Source organism: Varroa destructor, unplaced genomic scaffold, assembly GCF_002443255.2.
Source record: "Varroa destructor unplaced genomic scaffold, Vdes_3.0 BEIS01000007.1, whole genome shotgun sequence".
Lineage (NCBI taxonomy): Eukaryota > Metazoa > Arthropoda > Arachnida > Mesostigmata > Varroidae > Varroa > Varroa destructor.
Genome location: NW_019211460.1, coordinates 19,417,238 through 19,441,581, shown reverse-complemented (window position 1 = coordinate 19,441,581; position 24,344 = coordinate 19,417,238). Strand labels below are relative to the sequence as shown.

The 24,344-nt window shown below is 41.6% G+C and overlaps 1 protein-coding gene across 12 annotated transcripts in view; it reads right to left on the bottom strand.

The window, feature by feature from the left end:
- Nucleotides 1-15,931, bottom strand: part of LOC111255014 (uncharacterized) — a 40,716-nt gene extending 24,785 nt beyond the window's left edge. For 2 of the 12 annotated variants that reach the window (XR_015317533.1, XR_015317532.1), the window contains exons 1-2: nucleotides 14,693-15,931; nucleotides 4,289-4,666 (exon numbers count right to left, since the gene is read on the bottom strand). Coding sequence is in view for 6 of the 12 variants with exons in the window: in XM_086975441.1 (XP_086831567.1) it covers nucleotides 3,559-3,707 (149 nt within the window). In the remaining 6 variants the exon portion in view is untranslated. Of the gene's footprint in view, nucleotides 1-3,558; nucleotides 3,810-4,288; nucleotides 4,667-4,768; nucleotides 4,791-6,285; nucleotides 6,647-8,855; nucleotides 9,101-13,993; nucleotides 14,070-14,692 lie in introns of those variants that run through there. The other 10 variants (XM_086975446.1, XM_086975447.1, XM_086975441.1 and 7 more) reach the window with 9 other exon arrangements.
- Nucleotides 15,932-24,344: the final 8,413 nt, after the last annotated feature.

Genomic DNA, 24,344 nt, shown 5'->3' with positions numbered 1-24,344 from the left:
GCTGGTATAAGAGCAAGCTTCTTCTATCGGTGGATATGATGCCGAATCGAAGGTTTTTAATAGTGTAGTTCGTATTAGGAAATAATGAATCGTTACTCCAACATAATGTAGCTAAAATGTTTCGATTTACAAACTAGTACAATGCGGTGCACGGGCCATTTTATGACACTCAGCAAAAGTAACGCAGATTCAATAAAACAGAGCAGCTTTCTGGCGGATGGTTTATGAACGTTACTTGAAGTGAACATAGACGATTAAAGCTATCATCGCTATCTATCTAAGTATCCAGTAAAGCTAAACTAAGTAATTCGAATACAGACCGTGTACGACATCCCGACAGGCATTTGGAAAATTATAGCAGACTTGTGAACCATGTCACGATAGAATACGTAGCCAAGAAATGACTCATTAGCTCTGCGAGATAGAATTATGTCTTCCTTTTGGTTCACGACTGAAATGATATCAGTTAACTGCACTTCAATGGCGGTTCAGGAAAGATGAGCTCGTCAGCTCTTAGTAAAAAGAATCTTCATAATCGTTTTATGACAAATGGAAAGAAGCATTAATGACTGAGTCGGTTGGTCTGACACGACGCGAATTCATCAACAGTTCGAATCCAATGAATTGGGTCTCCCACTGAAAGCAATCGTTTTTACATTACCGTAGCCATTGCGTTTGGTTGTACGTGCGTTCAGGTAGCGTCTACCCTATTTCAATAGGGTTTGCTCTATACGTTGCCTAGTTAAGGCAATTTTACAGTTTTAACTGCTAACAGATTCGATAAACTCGAAAAAAATACGGATCAAAATGTTCAGCACGATGCCTGTATTTAGGCATAATCGCCGTTGGTTGGAGATATAATTGCTTTTTCACGTGTGTAGTACTGAACGAGTAAGGTCGACGTTTTTATTTCGATCACAATTTTGTCGATACGTTTGCTTTAGTAGGTAAGACTAAAAGTAATAATATCGAACAATCTACTTTAGATGCGCGTTGGCCCATCCACTGTCAACTAGTTCTTCAGCATCTGTACATCTGAATAAAATAGCTTTCTTTATGGCGATATAGGCGCTAGCCCACTACAAAAGGGCGTATCTTAAAATCATGGTGACATCGACAATATTATGCAGCTGACAAGGCGCTTAATAAAAGAAACCTTAGGGTTGATATACGACGCTGACATTACCCATATTATTCTTGTATAACGACTTGTGCCTTGCGTTTTTCGTTACGCCGCTAGCAATAATTGACGCAAAACTCGCAAGCAGTTAGTAGTCTCTCGCGATTATTATGATCCCAGAGGCATATACAACACCATAGTAAATTCGGTAATATTTGTTTGACTAACGGAAGCAATTCCATTAGATGAACCAAGCTTTTGAAGGTCTCCTCATAGAATGGCTGTTTATATATTTCAGGTCAAGTACGCCTAAAGGTAAGTATTTCGAAAATAATCGCGTAGTAGCGAGGTTGATCCATTCCATTTTCTTCAATAGTACTGCTCCTGGACCCTAAGAATGAACTACTCCTTTTAGAGTTGCGCCATTACTGCCTCGTAAGATTTTATAACATGCACAAATAATCCCACGTTATTTAGCAGTGTTTTTGTTACCAGAGTCTAATCGGTGCACATGTTGGGCGTACGTCAATAACTCATTGTTTCTAGGTTATAGTAGGGTCCCCGTGATGATGCGGCGCTGACAATTTGCCCGCTAAATTTAGCGACTTAGTGAGTAAAGCGGTTTAAGTTTGAAAGAGCCAGTGCTGAAGCAATGCTTGGTGGGCTTAGCTAGACGAAAGCCTCGAAATATTTAACATATTATTTCATAGGTTCCACTTTAGAGGAAATAAAAAAAAAAAAATGACTTGGTCCTACGCAGTTTGAAACCACCGCAATGAGTTCCGCTCATTGATAAAAGTCACAAACGATTCTGTTTGCAGGGTATCAGCTAGCGACACTGTCGGCGTAATTCAAATGCAGAGATATTTTCTTAGTAACTGATAAACAATTTCTATCGATTTCTATTTGTATCGATGCCGACATGCCAAATATTGCGAAAAAACTAAGAAAAAAAAAACTCGGCATCTGAGTAACAGCAGACTAAAGCTTTCTAGTGTAGCTGAGCACGAGAGCTATGGCGTGCACATAATATCCATACACTGATAGCTAAATATAATAGACATGTAAATGCTTGTGTTCGTTACGCAGCAAGATGAAGTAAAATAGATTGATATAGGTGTTCGATAGTATAGACCAGCATACAATTGGCTTGCTCTCGTTCGTTAATGCGATACTATATCAACTGATATACGTTTCTTGGAAGGTAGCCCAGTGATTACTGACGCGGTATCGCAATTATAACGCTGAACATAGAAGTATATATGAGCGTTGATAGTGAGGGTTATGTTTGTACTGGGTATTGTAGAAGCCCATTCGTAGTTGGGGTCAGATGTTCGCCTCTTGAATGAGCTCTCGTGCCTACGTTCTAACACCATGTTCTATAATATACTGTTATTTATTAGTGACAAATGCCTCGTTGTATTTCATTCAATGCTACCCTCCGCTTTCAAAGGGGTGCCGAATTAACTTGCAGTAAATGCGATTCTGATTACCCATTTAATTGAATCAAGCATTGAACGCTCCTAAAAGGACCAAGCTACGATCAATATTTTTAACAGTTTTCATGCCACGAAAACAAGGGATGATCTGTTGCCTCATTGAACTGATGGCGATGGTGAACACTCGCGTATGACGGTTACGTATATTGTTTTTTGCAGCAGTGTCCAGAAGCAGCTAAGTCCCCTTCCTGTCATTGTTTCGGGATAAAAGCTCGTTGAATTTTTAGCGTTTTCGTCATCAGGCTTCACGTAAATAGGGCCAAGACGCGTCAGTGTTCTGCCTACATCTCTACATAGAAACTAAAATAGGATCGCCTTTTCCAGTGTACTAACTGATCTGATAAAAATTCAGCCGAACGATAAAAACCTACGCTAAAATATGACACGAATTAAACATGTGCCTAACTCACTCTGATAATGTCTTCTTCAGCCCTGCCAGCGATAAGGACCCGGGATAGGCTATTGCACATTCTGGCATTCTACCTAACCGAATACTGATAATTTATAACACCTTAGTATTGTAAATTGTGGTCGCTATAGCTGCGTACGAGCAACAAATCTTCGCAGGACAAAGCTAGGCACCTGTGTACGCGCTAATTATTCCTCAAGAAAGCAATAACAGTGACTAAATATTGCAGCGCTGATGTCTCTTAACATGATCATTTTAACACAATGTTAAAATTAGGCGTGCGGAAATACCGGTCATCGACGTAATCATGTATAAACATACCTCTCAATGATAATTTCGTGCTAATTACTAATTAGTTACTTTAAATAGATTAAATATTGTAGTGTCTTATGTGATTTTATCTAACTAAACACCTTGTTTCCGACAAGCAGCTCCATTCATTTTATCCAGAAGGCAATCATAAGCGCATGTATTAACATAGCTCTGTTGACTCGCATTGTACCGCGCGTAAAAACAGATTGACAGTTTACCTGCAGTCGACAGATTTGCGTAGAAGCTCCCGCAATAAAACCCTATTCTCAAAGGGAGTTGGGGCAGTTACCGTTGCCGGACTTCTGTGGTATGAGCTCGAAAACTGACGTGGTAGATGGCATAAGCGCGTGGTATATAAGTCAGTCATTGCAGCGAGAGTGGCTGGACAGAGTCCGAGCTACGTAAGACTCAATTTTTACTGGAAGTGGCTTCGGTCCGAATCAGTTTACATCTTAACTCGCAAATGAATCTATCAACACGATTGCATCAAAAAATAAATGTATGTTATTTCACAAAGCGAGCAATCCAAAATTATGATAAAATGTTTGTCAAAAATCTGACGCAAACGAAAATATACAAGGCTACCGGGCAGATCTACTGAGCCTACCGAGGAAAACGCAAATGAGTGGTTGTTATTATTAGCTAAAATCTGTTCCCGTCAGAATTCGTAGCTAGATAAACTAACTAACTAATAACATCAATGCTTTAGACAGGTTAACAATAATTAGCCCGCCCAAAATCGGAAGTTCTCTGACATGAGAAATGAACTACTCTCTGATGACAAAAACGAAAAAATACCTTACTATAACAACGGCTTCAATTACGTTACAGTTAATTATTGTTACATGTTGTCCGTCTGACGTTATCCTATGTACACGGCGACACTCTGTTCTGACTCTTTAACGTCTGAATACGTTTGCACAACTTTACGTTTACCTAAGAACTTACCACATAACAAGGGAGCCCGATATAGTTGCGGCGGCCTGTGACGTCTTCCCTCATTAGAATTATCCTTTGAAGAACATTACAGCTGAACTCTGCTTAATTACGAGGATCGTTTGGGCGAGCTTGACAACGTGACAAGCCAGCAACTGTTGACTTTTGGATACTTTTGTCCGTCGTTATTCAAAGAAACCGAGTAAAAATGTTGACGGAGTGATTGTGGGAAAAATAATAGCAAATGGCAGTATGCAGTTGTGACATAGAACTATTAACAGTATCACAGTGAGAATAGGAGACCAGGCAAGGAGAGAAGTTCGACGTGCGATAGTTGCCGCCCTTTTCCAGGTGACGTCGATGATCGCACAAATGCTGGTTGTGAGAGGCCTGAAAAACAAGGAACAAACTATCAGTTTATTCACAGAATACGTATCGTACACACATCATCATTGTTATTAGAGACGTCAACAAAATGTCACGTGGCCGTACAGCTCAAGTCAGTAGACTTCAGTTTAATGTGCCAGTCAAAGTCATCGAGATTCCTGTTTGCAATTCCCTACGAGACATGCGTATTTAGAATATCTATGATAATCCGCGTAGCGGAAGTGGGATTGCCTCCAAAAGCTTAGAAAAACATAATGATTGTCAATTCCTGGAATCCGTATTGAGCTGCACTTTAGTAACATTTAACTCTGTCCTCCTTTAGTATCGAGCTCGATGTGCTGAAATGGAGTAACATTATTTGCTACATTCTTAGTTAGAGCGCTTTTACTACAGGTTTCAGCCAACGCATCCTGGCTCTAGAAGTCGAGCTTAATGGCGGCACGGCTTAACGAGAAGCGCAGACTCGAGAAGTTCACTACAAGCGAGCCATACCATCTTCCAAATGCTTTTTAGTATAATAAATTGATTGCAGAGAGAAAAGATTTTTTAAAATGTATATAGATCGTTTAAGAAGATCTGAATAGAAAACATCTCATAGTACGACTGGTGACGTGACAGGTGGCACGTGGTAACCCGCAGCGCCTAGTTCGTGATGCCCTCCCGAAGCTCTTACGATAGAGACAGCGTAGAGACAATTCAGCAAAAACGACGATTATTTTTGGCATTGACGAGCCAATTGTTTCGCCGTTGATCGCTCCTGTCACAACTATCGCTATCACTCTGATGCGCGTGCAACTTCAATGACTCCAATTGACTCTTCCTAAGCTAGGTTCAGTTTTCTACTATTGTTGCTATATATATATATATATATATATATGCCAAACAAATGTATTGAGAAATACTAATGAGTTACTGTGCCGGTACATCGGAGATGCGTTCTAAAGCCACTCAGCTCGTTAATTAAAGGCGACTAGTCAGCCCTGCCATCAAACATATCCTTAAGCTAGCCAACCAAAAATGTGAGCAATGTTGAAATTTTAAAAAAAAAAAAGGGCAATTTTGTTTTGCTACAGTTAGCTACAGTTGGGCTGTTTAAGGCTACGTATGAATAAAAGCTTATTGACGGAATAATATCGATTAGAGACAATCGGCCATTACTCGATTTTACAGAATCCGGAAGACTTAACATTATTATATGTTACACTATTAAAGCTGACTGTAAAGCAACACTTTCCATTTTCGTTCGATGTATCGTTCTTATTTATAGCGATACTTTGTCGGGGTGATAACGAGTTATTCATTATGGTCGTACCATAGAATGTCTATAATTACACTGTACACACCGTCTCTTTCGTTTCTATTTTGTCATACAAAAGCTGGGTCGAAACGCTAGGTGTAATAGTACAATGGTGGTCATAAGGGCACGAGTATGGTTAAATCGGCTTTGTTTCATGGCCGTCCTGCCCGCCTGCTGGTACTAGGAACTTGTTACTACTACTACTACTACTACTACTGCCCAGTTCGGCAATAAGCACTGGCTACTACTTTCCTTTCTTAGATTTGCCTTCGATGTCTGGGAACCAGCCGTCCGATGGCCTGTATAATGGTGCTGCCGAACGTACCCGCTGTCCCTTTGCTGCGCAGTACTGCACGATTTTGATGTCCAATTGCTCATTGCCTATCTGTCTGCCCGTCCGTCACACAGTTCATCTCTATGGCTGGTTTGTCAAACCACCTGCCATTGCAGATGCTATCCGCTTGCAGGCGGATCGAGAGTCCCAGTAGGAGAAACAGGTGCTTTTCATCTACGTCTCTGCGTGAAATATAACCGGCGATCCAGGTAGTGACGGCTAGATGAGATTTAAACTCTGTTTAGTATCCCAGCGTTTTACTGCTGCCGACGGTCGTCTTAGGGTTGACCGGAGTAGCTGATCTCTGATAACTGATTTCGTCATCGTGTGAGTCGATTCATTCATCCATTCACTGTAGTATAGCACCAGTTAGTATCAGGTTTAGAGGTCGCCTGCTACTGTTGTAGCTTTCGGGGGTATCTATGGCTTAGTTTTCGTTTTGTAATGTCAACTCAAGCAGACCATAAAGCAAACGCTATAAATGTAAGACTGAGGCTTGGAAAAGTACACATCGACAATAGACAGCTAAGGCGCAGGGCACGAGCGATATGGCAACGAGACAAATCGGACAATGACACTTCGGTAAAGAGGGCGACGTGTCGGACTAGTAGATAGTGTCGTCCATTCTGCAGTGCAGAACTGATAAACAACTAATAAGTATGCACAGATAAGGACAAACTCATCGTTATACACCATCAACAGCCAGTATATAGGTATAATGCTTATATGCTATAGGCCAGAAGGGTATAATGCTTGAACTACTGAAACGGGCTGTTTCCTAACTGCATCAGGATTTCTTGACAGCGTGATTTTTACGATCAATAATAACAACAATAAACATCACTCAATAGGTTTATACCGTGTAACTCTTACATTATACTTATTGTAAGTGAGTTTTACATGTTGCTGTTTCGTTCATATTGCCGTCGTGGTCGGTCCATGATCACCTTCCAGCAAGGACGTTCACGTTACTTCTCTTCCTCTTTAGACTAACTAGTTCCACTTGGCCGGCTCCATAGTGAACTGGCATTCATTGCTTTGTTCCATTGGTCCAAATAAACTAATTCATTCACTTCATATATATATATATATATATATACATCATGTGCCTTGCTCACGCAGTAATGCGGTACCAGCAAGGTGACGTGACGCTGTCGAACAGAAACGCTACCGCTAATGATCGCCTAAGTAGCTACAGGTTACCACCATTAGCAAATGACCACACTGTCAATTTCTGACTATCAAGAGCTACCAGCCCAGATGAGTTGTTTACGATTCTTATCCATCTTTATCATTGGCATCATACGTGAAGCTGTCATCATCAACCACAACAGATTATCGTAGCTAGTTCTGCCCTCACGGACATTACTTACACAGTTATTTGCGTTTGACAAGGTTGGGCCTGTCATGTCTACTTAATCGTCTCCGGGGGCTTTCACCTGTCGAACTGTCAGAAGTACACCAGCAGGCTCAAACAGTGATTCTAGCCAAGCTCGAATCAGGCCAGGTTCAGTCAGATACTTATTAGTGCCTAAATTGCAACCAATGCTAGGACGGACTGGCAATAATAACAACGACAACATACCCGTCATGCACGAGTATGTTGTCGTGCTTACCACCTTCCAATTCTGATGAACATGAGCTGCCCGTAGTTGAATAACCCTACTTGTTAGCAAAAATAACGATAGTATACATGACTTGAATAAAGGTAATAAGCGTCATCATGGCAGATGAGGCTCACGCGTTTTTCTATTTATATTTAATTTTTAAAATTAACAAAGTGTCCCAAATGTCGAAGTTACTTTCCTGCCCATAGATCTCATGATGGCCACGTGGCAAGTTTGTCAATCCGATACAGTTTTCTATTTATTTATCAAACAGAAGGACTCGAGAAATACATTGTGATGATGCTTCGCACGACGCCGAGCAGCTAGTCTGACAACAGCGCACTCCTCAATCAGCAGAAAAAGCTTAACCACAGTTTAATAATTAGGGCCTCGACTAAAAAAGTTATTCCCTGACTCTGGGCACCATATGATCGTGACAAACGTCCCTATAACATAGGTCTCTGTATTATAAAGTTCGTAATGAACAATTCGGTTCGTCCACAGCCATCACGTACGTCGGTAAAGCTAGAAGCAAACGCTTGTTAAGCTGTTAATATTAAGTACTATTAAAGTAAATACTTCTTTCCATTCAAGAGAATTTATTTGAATAAGTCTTTGTACTGGGCTGGCCAACTGTCGAAGTTCCACCTTTTAATGTTGCAAACAACAAAAGCATTTGTTAAATTTCAATAGCTTAACGATACTGGAGCGTCACACTTCTTAGTCGTTCTTTGTACTATATCTAACCGTTTACTTGTGAGAATCTTGAGATGAACCGATATTTATCGATGACTGGACTGGTTAGTAGCTGACTAAGGAATACTATCATACTGTGCAAGGGTCACGAGATATCTAGGCCAGCTACAATGGTCCATTGTTGCTCTCATTCTTGCAGAATACCCTCCATTACCCCTACTTCCATTTTAAATAGCCACATTAGCATACAGTTCCCACCTTTCTTTTCTGCCGATGTCTTTCCAGTTTTCTGTTTGTTCCTTCCAATGTTTTCCGGACGCCGTTTTCTAAACACTCGTGTTTCTTCTTACCTCGTTAAACGCATGATCCCTTCGTCTTTCAACACCTTATGCATGTTTCCGAAAAAAAGGCCGCTTGATTCCACCGAGCCGCATTTTCTCGCACCGTCTGTCCAGTTCCTCCAACCCTCCACCGCGCTATGCTCTTATGTTCGCTCCTGAAACCTGAAGTGTCGTCATTTCCCGTTTTATTCATACGTTTAGTTGCGTCGCATTGCCGCCCGCTGTCCGCGCCGCTCGCGATATTCCCTACTCGCAGAGACAGTTTTTCTTTGACAGGGACCCACGAAGTGGCAGCATTACGAACGCCTTGTTGACTTTCCCTTAATTTTTGGACGTCCCATTATATAGTCGGGCATAAATGAATATAAAGCTGCGCTTCACAGAAATAAATCGTAGAGAGATCACAGAAACGGCAGCGTTGGGTGCGGCGCGCGCCGAGACTGCCTCGCGAACCTTATCCATCAAACGAATGTCTCTGTAAACGGAATCAGTGTCGCGGCGGCCCAGTGCTTTCATATTTCATGGTAGGTAGAGGCAGTTATGATGCTTCTCCGTGTTATAAACCATTCGTGTTATGATGGCGTGCGTATTTCTAGCTTAGTGCTGCTCCCATGCCTGACAGTTTGGCTATCTTCGTGCTGCGGGATTACTTGGTTTTGCGGAACGTGCTGTATGTCGGCAACGGTCGTGTGTCCACGGTTCTTGACAAACGCCAATAGACTTCTTTTTCGCCGCCTCGATGCCACTCGATCTACGTAAGAGCTAGGAGAGCATGCGAACTGTATGAAGAGTGATAGAGTGAGGTGGCTAAACATTAGAGCGATCAATAACAATGCTATAAAGCAAAAAATCGCCTGTAGAGATAAAGATCGACGATCGTTGGCCGCTACTCCCGATGATATTGTAAGCTATTATATACGGAAAGAGACGAGCTCGATGACAGGGTAGATGTCTTGGATGACAGGGCCAGTCTATTACCTACTTGCATATAGCAAGTAATTCAAACGACATCGTACCAATCGCATTGAAAAGAAAAACAGCAACGCAAACGCTATCACCGCAACACTGCTAAACTGTATATTGAATAGATAATCCCCTTGGCAGTACAATGTTATATGCATTTTTACTGGCTAAGCAAGATTAAGCTAAAACTGTTTAGACGCCTAATGGATATTCAGTATGACTTAGTGGATGGCTTCTAGGACATCTCGTCACTGACCACTGCTACGATGGCCCATTGACTCCCATTAAATGAAGCACGAACGACTGTCGTTGCTGTTGAGTACCGGGTGAACAGACTGGCCAGCTAACTGGAAATATTGAAGTCTTCGAAAATCATCCGCGGATAGGGTAAAAGTTACTGTTTAGGTTAGTCGTTACGCAAACACATTCTTGTAGTCAGCACTGGTAAAAACATTGCAACCAGAGCGGGATTTTGTCAGGCATTATCCTATGATTCGAATGGAAACGGTTGTATTGAATGACATACATATATATATATATATATATAGAGGGAGAGCGAGCAGATAGAATAATTCTACTATAGGAATTCCTAAACAGGTCTTCATTGATGGTATGCGATACTTATGCTGATCTCTCGACTGAAATTGTTCTGTCGTTGACGGGAATTGACTGGCACATTCTTCCTGTCTAAAATCGTGTTTATGTGACCTATAAATAGGCACGCTTAAGGTCGGAACAAAATGTCTTTAGTTTCGCGGCTGTCATTTGAACAGAGCTCGAAACAGCGGACGATGGATAAGAGGAAAAAAATAAAGCAGGCCTCTCTAAAAGACAAAACTGTTGTAAGTGAAATAACACATCAGAGATATATATATCTATATAAAGATATGTATAGTTTGGCGTGTATGTTAGAATAGATAAGAACAGATCGAGCGTTCAGCTAGAGCCGAGGTAAATAGCGGATCGTTTTTTTTCCTATTACACGTGTATATACAGACGTGGCTCAACAATTCGTCTCGATAACGTCATTTTGAGAGAGAATAGCTTCAATTTTTGATTTGCGGCAATAGAACAAATGGCAAAAAGAACAATAGCTGTCTCACTAAGTAGAGAGTACGTGGTACCAACGTGCGGTGTTATGGAGACAGATTCGAAGGGATACTGCTGTGGGTTAGAGAGAAAAAAATCTCGTGTGTGATAACGTTCGAAAGATACGCGTTACGGCGGCATACGACGGGGACTGTTTCGCGTGATTTATATTGGAAGACTGTGCGTAAACCTAAAGAAGACATTTTGCTTTACCTAATCCTGATTGTTTGTACCAGCAAATTGTATGTAAACATGTTTTGGCAATAATCATAACAAAAACAGTAATAATAATAGGCTGTCATGTATCGATTAAACTTATGCATTAATCAATGTAATACTCAGAATATTTGGCGGGAAAAGAGGCAGCTCATTTAAAAATGGTTGGATGACCAAAAGTCATTTATCACAATGGGATAAGACTTTTCTTCGTGGGTGATGGTCTGTGGCTCGCTGGCTTCGCAATTTTTTTTTTTTTTTTTATTATTTTCTATTTCTTACTCAGCGCGGAATACATTTTCGAATAGAAAAAAAACCAGAGAAGATGACATCACATACGTATATTTAACAAAAATTCAAATGTCATATACAGATACGTTCAATGAGAGAAGACATGCAGTGATCAGGCCGAACTGACGCCACATCCTAGTGGGCTTATTTTTTCGCTAGCGCATTGTGCAACATTGTGATCGATCGTCTATATTGTATAGTTATCGCTTGCACCGCGGATGCTCCCAGATTCATTCTGTCTTTGCGGCTATCTACCTGCTATCCGTTGTGCATGCGCGTCATCCATTACATTATCAATCGGCTCACTAAACGGGTTCATTCATCAGTACTTAAGCATAGTCCCATATTTCATACAATGTTTCGTACGTATAGTATAATAAAGATTACAGTTTCACAGATATCTTCCTTCTTATGGCAAGAGCAAAAGGTGACCACTTGTCCAGCCCTTGTGTCTCAGTAACACAAATGTGGAAGGATGCCCTTTTACCCATTTCTACGGAAGACAAAGGGCAGCAGCGACACCCGTCGATGAAATGGCTACTAAGAACTTATGCCTACGAGCGTTTGCAGCAAGAAAGTCAGCTCCGACGTTCTGATAAAGCCAAATATTGTTCTGTCGCATATATGTAGAGATTCTGCAAAGTTAGCACACTCTGCTGCTATCTCATGCAATGCCTTTCTCTTACATTCGCTTCTTTTTAGCTTTCCGTGTTTAGTTAACATAGTGCATCGCTATTGCCGATGCTTTGCCTGCTGCTATTACGGTTGCTGCTAAAACTGATCTATGACGCCAGAGCCGTAGAGGCTGATTCTAAGCGTGTCTTCATACTACCGATAAAACGGAGTTTTGGAAAACTAACTGAGAAAAAAAAGCCAACAATTAAAGACCGCGCGAAAAAGACCTGACGGTAGTAGCGAAAATAGTAACAGCAATAACCACGGCAATTTACAACAATGGCCATGACGATTCTAATATTTGGAGATGTACCCCACCACGTTACTTGACGACCGCAAAAGATCGCATTAGGGACGACAACGAGGACCGCAAATGGGGATTTAAGAAAGATGAATGCGGCGTTGCAGCCGAAATCGTTGAAAAACTCGCTCGTCTAGTAACAAGCGACAGTAAGCCCGTTTCGTAGCTTCTTTCATTCTTATAGTAGATAGTAGACCTCAGCGGTTGTTAGTGATTCATAGTGACATAGGCGGTACGCAAGCCCGTAAACATTACTACGTATGCACAGAGTTACAAGCAGCTGATGTTCAGGGCCATAGGCCTTTGGTTACGTAGACACGAGGCAGAAAAGAGCACTCGTGGATTTTTAAAGTAACAAAGAACACACCAGGGAAGTAGCCGATCAACTTTAAGCTTCCGCTTAGTGAGTTTTTCTCTACGAGAACTTCATGGTAAAATAGCTCTGACATGCTATTCCTCAGAGGCAGATGTTCGCTACAGACGCGACTTGGACGTAGAAGAATAGGCTGCAGTATTTCAAACACGCCCGCGCATAAGCCGACGAAAAACCTCACCCGGTTCTAGATAGCAGATGAATTACACCATGTAATAATGCACACAGTACGTGTTTTGTAACGAGGTAATCGCATGAATTAATTTAGGTGCCAACATTGCCGATCCACCATGCCATAAAGAGCGTTCAGCACCGTCGGTGATAGCCAATATAGCAATGACAGAGAGAAAGAGAGAGAGAGAGAGAGAGAGAGAGAGAGAGAGAGAGAGAGAGAGAGAGAGAGAGAGAGAGAGAGGGAGAGGGAGACCTTTCAAGATTCTCTACGATCATTTCAAGTAATGTCAAGCTTGTTTTTGAAAAACGGATTAGGTGATACTGGCTTTATTGAGGTGTTCATAGTTCCAGATGACGTTTGAACCTTAGTTCGAGCGCAGTAATTAGAGAGTTTCAAATCTACGAATAGAATTCGATTGTTTATCGTAGTGCATACGGTCAGGATTTAACTGTTACGCCTTCATCTGGCTTCCCACACCTTAAAAACGGTTTAAGTACGTGTTGTAGCGGAAGTTGTCAGCGATATTAGATTGAGATTCTATGTCCCCCTGATGGTTTAGTAACTACGCTACTAAGTTTGTCTGCTAAATTTGGAAGCACGGCAGGCTATACGGATTTAACATCGACAACAAACATACGTTCCGCTTTACGCTGACAAGGGGCCCGCCAGCCGTTTGAATAAATGCTTGACTAAGGTATAGAAAGAACAAGTTCGGACTTAAAATTCGAAAACATTTACATTAGAAATCGATAAAGGGGCAGCTTAGCTTTACTGTGGGCTATTTGATAGGTCATTGTTTTGTCATCTTGTTGTTGTCTGCTACTCTTTTTGTAACTCTAGCCAATCTCTTATCATTGATCGCTGGTAAATTCTAGTGATGCTATTATTGCAGATTATAATGTGACTAATATTACTCGCTGTTTATCGACTATAGAGGCCGCGTTAGCAAACCTTTTCCTCCTAACGACTTACTATGATCCATTGTGGACTTCTACTCTTCATCGTCATGCGTTCCGTCTGACAGGAGGCTAAATGGCCCGTCGCCGTGCTGCGAGAAAGCAATAGACGCAGAGATAGAGCAAAGCAATACGGAAAGAAAATAATATACCACACGAGATTCTGTATTGTCGCTAAAAAGTGGTACGGTATTCCATAGTGTGTCGGCGTCGTCAGCTTACCACGCCTCGAACAAACAAGTTCCTATCTAGGAGACGCTTTAACGTTTTTAGATAACGTTGAATTTAACTTAAAAAAGAAAAAATAAACTTTAAAGAAAACTTCAACGTTAAACTCCTATGATGATTACGAACAGTTAAAAGCATTTATACATGCACCATGTGACAATCCGAGCGTTTGTATATATGAGACTTTTTTATAGTGACAACGTATGCTAGGTCATTTTTTTGCGCATGTTTTAGGTGGAGCGTGGTTGCCACGAGCAGCAATCTGTCTATCTTCAAGCAGAGATTTTTGTTTGTACGTGAATGACTATTGTTTGAACATTCTGTTGTTTTTTTAAGTTACCATATGTGTAAGTAATAAGGTAACATCAGCTTTATAGAATGTGTTTTGCTGTTTCTATTTAGGTCAACTTTTGACCATGGTAATTTCAGTTGGCTTATAGCTACGTAGGAAGTATGCTTGTTCTGTTGGGAAATGCTTTTCACCTACCTTTGAAATAATCGCTATTGATCGCCCAATTAATTCCTAATCTTTATCAAGATGAAATAGCTTGCAATATCTTCTTATTTAGTCTTCCTGTTGGTTTTCGAATCCTTCCGCTGTTAGCAGAGCTGATCATTTCGAAATTCGTTGTTACCATACGAATACACCAAGCCTATCTATGCACCCATGAGGTCGTCGCAGCAAAAAATTTCAATCTGTTTCTAACACCAAATCTTCGCAGGCAAAACTTCCGTAATTCGATTTACAGACAAATGCTGACGTTCTGCCATCTACTCTTTCCAACTTCCGCAGTACCACAAATTTTCATCCAAATCAGTCTTCAAGATAAAACGCAATGGGCCCGAAACTTGATGTGGTGGACTCACTGCTTACACACACGTTAGCAACATTACAAACGATTTTAGAGTATGCCTAAACACAGCTTGTTCAGACAATGTTGCTGTTATTATTATTACTGTATGTGATTTGGTATCATCGTTTTACTATGATGAAACATCGAAATCACAAGCCCTAGCCATGGTCGCCCTTCAACACACCAATTTCCTTCAATGACACTTCTTTTATGTCCCTTGACAACACTGATCGACTGCGTCGACACCGAACCCCGCTCCCAGCCCATTTACCCTATACCCAGTACGTGCACGTGCTCTTTCCCCCGTCCGAACACTTGCTCACTGGGAGACCGTCCGTGTCTCCCCTCGCTCTTTCTGACTACTGATCTGTGGAAGTCGGCTTGTTCACTGTCAGGAGCAGTCGATCGGCGGACGACGACGACGACGACGACGACGACAGCCGCGCGACACCTCCTTACGTACAACTGACCGGGCGCCGGCTTAACTCATCGCGTCCCCGTCACCAGCGGCCTTACCGCCAAAGCAACGGCTACTGACTATCGCTGTTGCTGCGGCCACAACCAGCCACTACCGCGCCAAAGTACCACCGATTGGCGAACGCTTCTGGCCTCAAATTAAGGGACCGGCCACTCCGAACGGTCCGCGCGGCTGCCGTCACTTTGCATTGTTACGGTAGCGGAACTGCTGCTAATGATGTGCGGTATTGACGACCGACAAACGAGAAAAGATTTGAATAGACCGCCAGATCGAGACACGTCACAATAATGCATACGTGCATATGTAAACATACCGAACATCGGTATGTTTATGGACCCCGCGCGACCAGAAATAGGGCTACTGTGGCGATGAAAAATGCTACCGATGGGGGTTGGTTGCAGTTCACCTGCCACTAGACGCCGTTCACAGTAACGCGACTCTGAGCGGTCGCGTCAAGTGCTTTCATCGTTGTCGACGACATCGTAATCGTCATGAGACTTGCCAGATAGGCCGTCGACGTTAACGAAGATACGGCGCCTGGCGAGCGACCTTTATGAAAAGCTGGCAGGATTATAGCCACAAAGAGACTACGGTAGCGTTGCGGGGTACAAGAAAACGAACCATGGAAAAAATATATCTCCTAGGCGCAGCGACGCTGTAGGGAATGCGACGACAAAAGCAACAGGAAAATTGCAGGAGACCATGAGAAAATGACAGCGAAGTGTCGACGTCTTTTTGATCTGTCAGCGCTTTTTTTTTATTCTTGCTTTATTATTTATTATTCCTGTATTACTTTGGACTTATGTATCCTTTGTAATTCGCAACACATCTAAATAATGACACGGTGTGACGGTATGGCGCTAACGTTGGAATCGCCAGTATTTCAGCATCGTTGGCTAGGGCTTTAGAAAGTTACGTATTTTTGTGCCAGGCTATGTTACTAGTAATACTGATACCTATTCGCCTCCATGTAAGGAACAAGGGTCTTACTTTTACCTATAAAATAATCGACAGATGCGGATTATTATTACGAAGTGAAATATTTATGATGCCGTTTCGCGTTGTTGTTGTCTGGCTTTTTAAGTCTGTATGAAGCCACACTTGCTTTCCTCTGCTTTGGGTACTCCATTAATTGCTTCATATGTAATAAAACGATGACAGCTTTACTACCATATACGTCTCGACGAACCGGCACATATTTTTTTCGAAGTTCCTACATGCAACTACCACTATAGTACAGATATTCTCCCCGCTAAGCGTTAAGATTTCCTGTATTCATTAGCCTATCTATTACTTTAAATCTGTTCTCTTATTTCCATATATTTTAGAAAGCATCTCACCTTTTCGATAAAATTAGCTTGTGAAAAATCATCATAGACTAGCTGTTCCATGTAATAGAGTATTTTTTTCCTTTAGCTCTTCCCTATTTAAGATAAATGGAAAGTTCTTGGTGATTAACTATTAAATATAATAGATAAATATTAGTGCATGTCTTCTTTCTCTGTATTTTGAACGTACATGGCCATTATCACTTCTGATTGATTCTTTTCATTATTCTACCTTACTTAAGCTTTATTTTTTTCACATGATCCTCCATGTCGTGTTGAAACCTTACTCAATCATTCCGGATCAATAGTCCACTCCGTCCTACATTGTTCGTTGAACGCTTTATGTATTCTATTTCAGTGGTACTTATATTGTTCGGTTGACATTTCCAGCGCTCTTAGATGCTCCAATCTTATCCATAGCATAATGTTAGTTGGACGTCGACCGGGTTGTCTGTTTGTATAAGTAGCATGATCCGCAAATGGAGATTGTTGTCATTCTGATCAGAATCACTACCACAGCAGCTGGGATGGGTGCGAAGCAGACAGATCAGAATTACAAAAGATATAACGATGTTGGCATTGGGCAGGATATGGTCGTATGATGCGATCATGTCTAAGGAGGCGGCGTCAGAGAAACGGATCAGGTAGTCGAGTGAAAACGGACGGGCATTGTCGTTAATTTGCGGAACAATGAGTGCTGCTATAGAGCATTTGCTGGTATGAGAGGTATTGTATAACCACGCGATGGTCTGAAGTGCGAACCTTTTTAGAGCGCATTCGTTTCAACTATGAAGGTCAATGAACGGATATAAGAGGCATGAGTTTATGTCCTGCGGTTAACAGACCTTTCTATGCAAAAGTTTTGTCAAAGAGTGATCCAGTATTCTCCTATAGGGGACGTTGAAGGTCATAGATACTAGGAATAACGTTGGTTTCGTATCGTCCTTAAGAATTCTTCCAACATACAGGGAATATGTTACTCTATTACCTTGATATTAGTGCTTATGAGTAATTTCCAGATGAACTACCGTACCGACCATCACACAAGTATTATTAGGAAGTGCTGCAGTAAATATTTGCAGTGGCCTGATCGGACCTATATTGCATGTGGGTATGTGGCTTTCGCCGCTGCGTTCAATAGTGCACCGTGCATTCTCTCTGCTCGGCATTACCTGGTAAACGATAGAACTCAACAGTGTGATGAAGATGGCTCTATAAAATTGGGTCATCTTGATGGCCTTTCAATTTTGGTGGAAAAAGTCCTACGAGCTGTCGTGTTAAAAAAAATCCGAAAAAGTTATTATAGAAATTATTTTATTACTATTACTATAGAAAATCGAAGTGCAATGCCTAGGAACTAATGAAATAAAGTTTATCGAAAAACGTCAGGTATCGAAATCGTCAGGCAACAGGTCGTGTATATTGCGGATAATTTTTTTCAAGTTGTAGATAAGCAGCTTAATTCGACCGTGTGAATATATGACTGTTTTCCATAGATACTATCTACGAGAAATGCTCTAAAGATGGAAACATAGAGCAAAGATTGCTTTCATAGCCCATTTTTTGCGTATGTATCTGTAACTCAGACTTCGCTGTAAAATAATAATATTTTCATAGAATTTTTCGAGCAAATTCAGTGCGTCTAGAAATTGCACCTTTAAACACACATCGTACAGCTCTGTATTTATATGCACTATATCTAATCATACAAGCACCTGTATACTTTAAATTTTCTAAGTTATGGGTAAGTTAAAGTAAAATCCATTGTTCATCCACGACCCATTATTCACTGTTCATTTCTCATGACCAGCTGGACAGGGTAAATCTATCTTTGTTTTATGCTAAAGTATTTTTCATTTTACTTCGCTTGCCGGTACGTAACATGTCCATTTATCTTCATATTTGTATTCCATTGCGTATAATTATTGCGAATTCGATTGAACTCATCTTCCACAATGTAGCGTATATTAGTCCTCCATTTCGCACCCTCTGAGGGCGGTATTTCAACCCCACTGAGTTGCATTCCACTGCGAAGACATCGAGCACTCATGAAGTATCCCACCCTTGCTATTTCGCATTCTTGCTGGTCGTCATCGTTGTTGAAGGATACCGCGCGTGTACTTGTCACTCTCACCGCAAAATAGGAGTTTCGGCTACCCTTCCACGTACGCCTTCGTCGTCAATGGGTGTCGACAACTTTCTATGGCAACGCCTCGAGAACCGCAAAGAGCATACAATGAGACCTCGTCATCTCGAGTTTTATTTGTAGACCCGACGAAATTGGCTGTAGACAATAGAAGGCGTAGGACCGATGATTCTCAACAACGATGGCCAATGGAACGTTAATGGTGATCGGTCGGTTCGGTTGCCTTTACCCAAAGAAGCTGCAAGTGAAGTCGCTGAGGATGCGTGAGCAAGACAATTCCGGCAGCAGCGGTAGCTATTTGACGGGACCCAGCAGAGACAACAGCCGGCAAATAAACTGACACGAAAAACACCGATTTAATTTTCCCTGTGATTTTTCTTTGTCGGTCAGGCGTCGACTAGACGTGTACCACTGCGGCATAGAAAATCATCGCACTTCCTAGCCCTTGGATACTTTTGTAGCTTATTTTATGGCAGTTTGTGGTGACGTATGGTGACAGATTATGGACAAGTTGAAACTGGAAAAAGTAGTTGAGATTATGATATGAGAGCGTAGGAATTATACCAGGCGATTATATAATGCCTCAAAACGTCGATTCGATCTGTGGTCATTTCTCTCTTAGATATCTTTCCATTTGTTTATTATCTCTGAGTATGTATTCAAAAGAGGTTATGGGCAAATCCCGTTCCAACTTTGCCTTATACAGCTTACACCGGTTATAACTGAGCGCAGACAGATAAAGTTTGAGGACATTTGTTCCTGGGCTGCCAGAACCGGCTCAAAAAGACAACAATCAGGTCAGGCTGCGTTTCTGTGCACCAGCTTTGTTTGTACACACCGGTCATCAAAGTTCACAAATTGACTCATTAGCTTGTGTACAAAAAATGGTTTCAAGCGGTATTTGTCAATATTCACTTACCAACATCTGTAGGCTTACTTAAGGGAAACAGCCAAGACAGAACAGTTGTGTAACGGTTTGGCGGATATTTTGCTATTGTTTCTGGAAAAATATGCTAAAGCAAAAGCAGAGGTATGTCTTACAGGTGCCTCCTGTTTGATGAGCAGATGCAAGAATCTGAAAATGCCTATATTCAAGCACTTAACGTGTCTAGTAAAGAGAACAAGGACAAATATCTCCTCTTCAATTACCTACTTATCTACTGTGCCCTAAAATCCACTCTCATTGTCAGGCTCATCGTCAAACAACAGCAAGTTATAGATAGTTATGACATCATAGCACATGTCACTGAGCGCAGTTTTCAGGCTCTTGCGGGCAAACTAAACAACACGATCCTTACTTCCTGCGTTGATTAGTAAGTCCAGCAGGACTAAATACGTAAAGAAACAGCCGCTCGTTATAATACGGTATCAGTGGATATGCACTTATAATCTCACGGCTTCACGGAGAAATCATCGAATTAATCAGGGACTTCTTAGATTCGATCACGAATACTGAAGTGCTGTTACATCCGTGTCCTATTTAGATAAGGTGATAGTAAAACCAGCAAGAATTCTCGTATAGGTCTAAGATGATAAATACGCTTAAGTAAATTGGCTTTTCTAATTGTGTGCCCACAGTTCGACTAACGATGTTCGTAACCGACATCTATGGCTTTAATTTAGGTTTCTAAAGGAACCCTAACGGCTGTTACTCTATTGTGTTTTACGAGGTTTTGTTTCTATGACTTTCAGGGCTGACACCTGGTGATAAGTTATCTTTCGAGGTTGTAACCCAGTGAGTGACGATCCCGTAGACGACACAGTTGCGACGTCGCTAATGGATCAGTCAGGCTGAGGCGCTGAACAGTTTTCGTCAGGGCGTCAAAGCAACGTCTACAATAGATTACCCTTAACAGAATCTTGTCTTTTTTGAGACTGTTCTTCACATAAGCTGTGATTTTTGTTTACGTGCGGTAATTAAGAAATCGGTAAGCTCAATAATCTCAAAGACTAAGAACATGATATACCAATACAATGTTATTCTATAAATAGCCTTACACCACCCAAAGACCGTTTTTCAAATGTCGTTATGAAGAGTTCTCCTGCAGTCTATCAAAATAATATCATTAGAAGTCCTTATAACGTCATTTATGCAAGCATGCCTCAATCTCCTGTACAACATCTACTTAGAAGCAAAATATCTGCCTATCTCAGACTAATATTTACTGCTCTTACAATTGCCTGTCCTGTGTCCTAGCGTGTGTCGTAGCTTTTCTTCCCATTTTCAGCATCTCTCAATTTCATAGTAGTATCGCATATATTTCCACGTTTACTTATGAATGTCGTCCTCAGTACCTTTCTAAATCTTCGTAATAGTCAGCTTGTAATCATCGTTAATCGATTCCATATATATCTTTATGTCGGCTACGTTTAACTGACAAACGTACCAAGAAATGGCAAGATGACACTTACCTAAGTTCAATACTTCGACAACGAGAAAGTTAATTCGAATTCTTCTAACGAATGCATCATCTTCACAAGTTTTAACAACGACGGAAGCTACGAAGATGATTAGCACATCTTCAATTCAAACCAAGAGAGCTCATTATTAGTGAGTAAACACAGCTACTTTATCATCTTTGCTTCGTGACTTTTGTTGGGATGTTGTGCCTAATCTGAAATTTACGTTTGCATTATTCTACGCCTTGTTGATCGAATAAATCCAAGGTCTGCTTAATACGACAGGGTACCAGCACTACAGAATGTAGCCCATTGATATGATCCAGGAAAATGCTTAATAGTCATTAGGTTGCATGTGACAGCGTTGATGTATGGCCGCACCAGTCTTCGAAGAAAAAAAGAAAAGAGATAACGCCAGGTATTATGACAGATTTCCGACTATTGGCGAAGCATTGCCTGAAACCATTTTTCGTCTGACTGAGGTTGTCGTCACTCGTCTAACCTATCCTCACTCGAGGGAAGGACTAGCCCTATGTAGCGTAAGTACACCACGAAATACGAGACACCGCGAAGCAGAATCAAGTTAAACAACAATAGAACCTTTATTCTTCTCCGGTTTAATATAATATACGTTTTAACGTTCGCTATCTGTTCCAGTAGTGCACAAGAACGGAGATTACGTTCAAGACAGGGGCGTTTGCCCGATCCATAAACGGCTATTATAATCATTGTGAGTAAAATACTGCTTCCTTCACACGACCTGGCTATATAGATTCAGTGAAATGCACCGGTGATACCAATATATATTAGAATAGCAAGATGAAGACAACTTCGATTCCATTTGAAGAAAAAAAGACAATCGTTCGTTTTTATTTTTGTTCGGCGGTAACACCCACTGAGATCGTAATAGCTTCATTATATAACCGACTCATATTTGCGTAGCCGATGTTAAGCACCGCCCAACGTTAAACAAACGCTCGTAGTAAACTTGCTGAATCATGGCTTTTCTCTGTGTTCAAACCATTTCTTTGGGTCTAATTGTGACATTATTATTCCATTGCGTACGCCTGCAAAAGATCTCACCATTCTAACGGCTGTCTCTCATCGTTCCGCCCCAGCAGTTAAATATATTCTACGCGGTCTGAGTATTCGATTTGACTTATCGCATGCTGACGTCTGTTGTTTTGATGACCTCTAAACGCTCTGAGACGAGTCGATGCGGTTTTTTCGTCCGATCGAATTCATCTTCTCGTGATTAATTCAACATCGTTCACGCTGACAAACTCCGCCGACTTTCGAGGGTGCACTTCGGTATCTTCAGAAAAATGTACTAAAACTGATGTGGTAGACCTTTTAACAAGTTGACTACGCGTTTACGTCATGTCGTCCTCGCTGCGCAAGGGATGCCCGAATAGCCGATTTCCATCGATAACTTCCCATTGAACGGTATGATAGCAAAGGTAAATGTTTCCAATTTTACGTCCGGCGCTACTGTTTTAATCGAACATCGCTGCACAGAGCTGGCCATGCTATTAATTTCCAATTTAGATCTCTTACGCGTCCAGTAAGTCTACACGTTACTACAGGGTTGCGACACCTAGAGCTTACGAAGATCAATGAGGGCTGGTGCGGTCGTTTCTACATGCGCAATGTTAGCAAAACATGCCGACCTGGTGGAACTGCAGCTCACAATTACATCAAAAGATGGAAGGTCTATACCGCTTTGTCGGAAGACGTCTGTGTGGGAACCCGCTCTGCTTAGCCGAGTTCCCGCTATCCTTACCGTAGAACCTGTTCTAGCCGATCCGTACTTATGACGGGAGTGTTTCCGGCACAAAATACAACAGTCAACCATACGGGACGTCGTCACAATAGTTGTCTATATGACTTCCGTTTATGTTCCGAGCCTCGGTGTTGTTCACTGTTCGAGTAACAATCCGTTGAAAACACCTCAAACGATCGACTATGTAGTTAATATTGGATACATATTGACCCTAGATGTCGTCAATCCTCAGCTACGATAGCGGCGCGACACGGATCGTAGCATAAACTGTCGGCCTTTTTTAAAGTAGCACTCATACACATAGAAAAAATAAATCTATCCAGTTTTGTACATATTCAGAGCAATAAAAACACGAAACACAGACTCCACTGCACACCATCGGCAGCAGGATGACCAAAATCTACCGCAGTTAGAAACGTAAACGAAGCATTCAAGCATGGGTTCCGCGTTTGAAAATTGCGCGCGAATTGCGAAAAAGAATGGAAGATGAAACACACGTAATCAAGAACGAATCAATTCTTCATTCCGCTATGACTCACTTGGTTTATTCAGTGGAGAAGTTAATTTCGCTATCCCTGCGTTAGCGTTTACCCTTCAGTCTGGCACCGAAGACAGCAAAGTGGGCTGGCCGAGCTCAGATTAGGTGGGTCTGCTCGATTGCACAGCAACGAATGCCACTCTGCTCGGACGAGCGTTACAATGCGCCGCGAGTCCTCCTCTTAATTGGCCGAAACTATATAGATCCTACAGATTAAATACGCTCGCAGCATCGGAAGATGCACAGATCGTGTGTTACTGTAATCACATGTCATAGCATGACCACAGTGTTGTTGGAAGAGAACAACGAAATTTGCCATGTTAGTTCATTACATTTTGTCCATCACATGTATGCGTTTAATAGATCCATATATATATATATATTTGCGCTTTCAGGAACCTATTTTCAACTGGGTATGCTTGCGGTTTTTGGGAATTTCTCAGTCGGCTCTGTACAGAGGTCGAGAAAACGCAGCTCCACATGAACATTTCTTGCAAGCAATAATTTGTTCGGACCGAGCTAGCTAGTCCCAGGTCGCTATGCTTAACGGCTTTGGATGACGGGTAGTTTCAAATGGGCATAAAAAATAACCGGTTCACATGACGACGACGA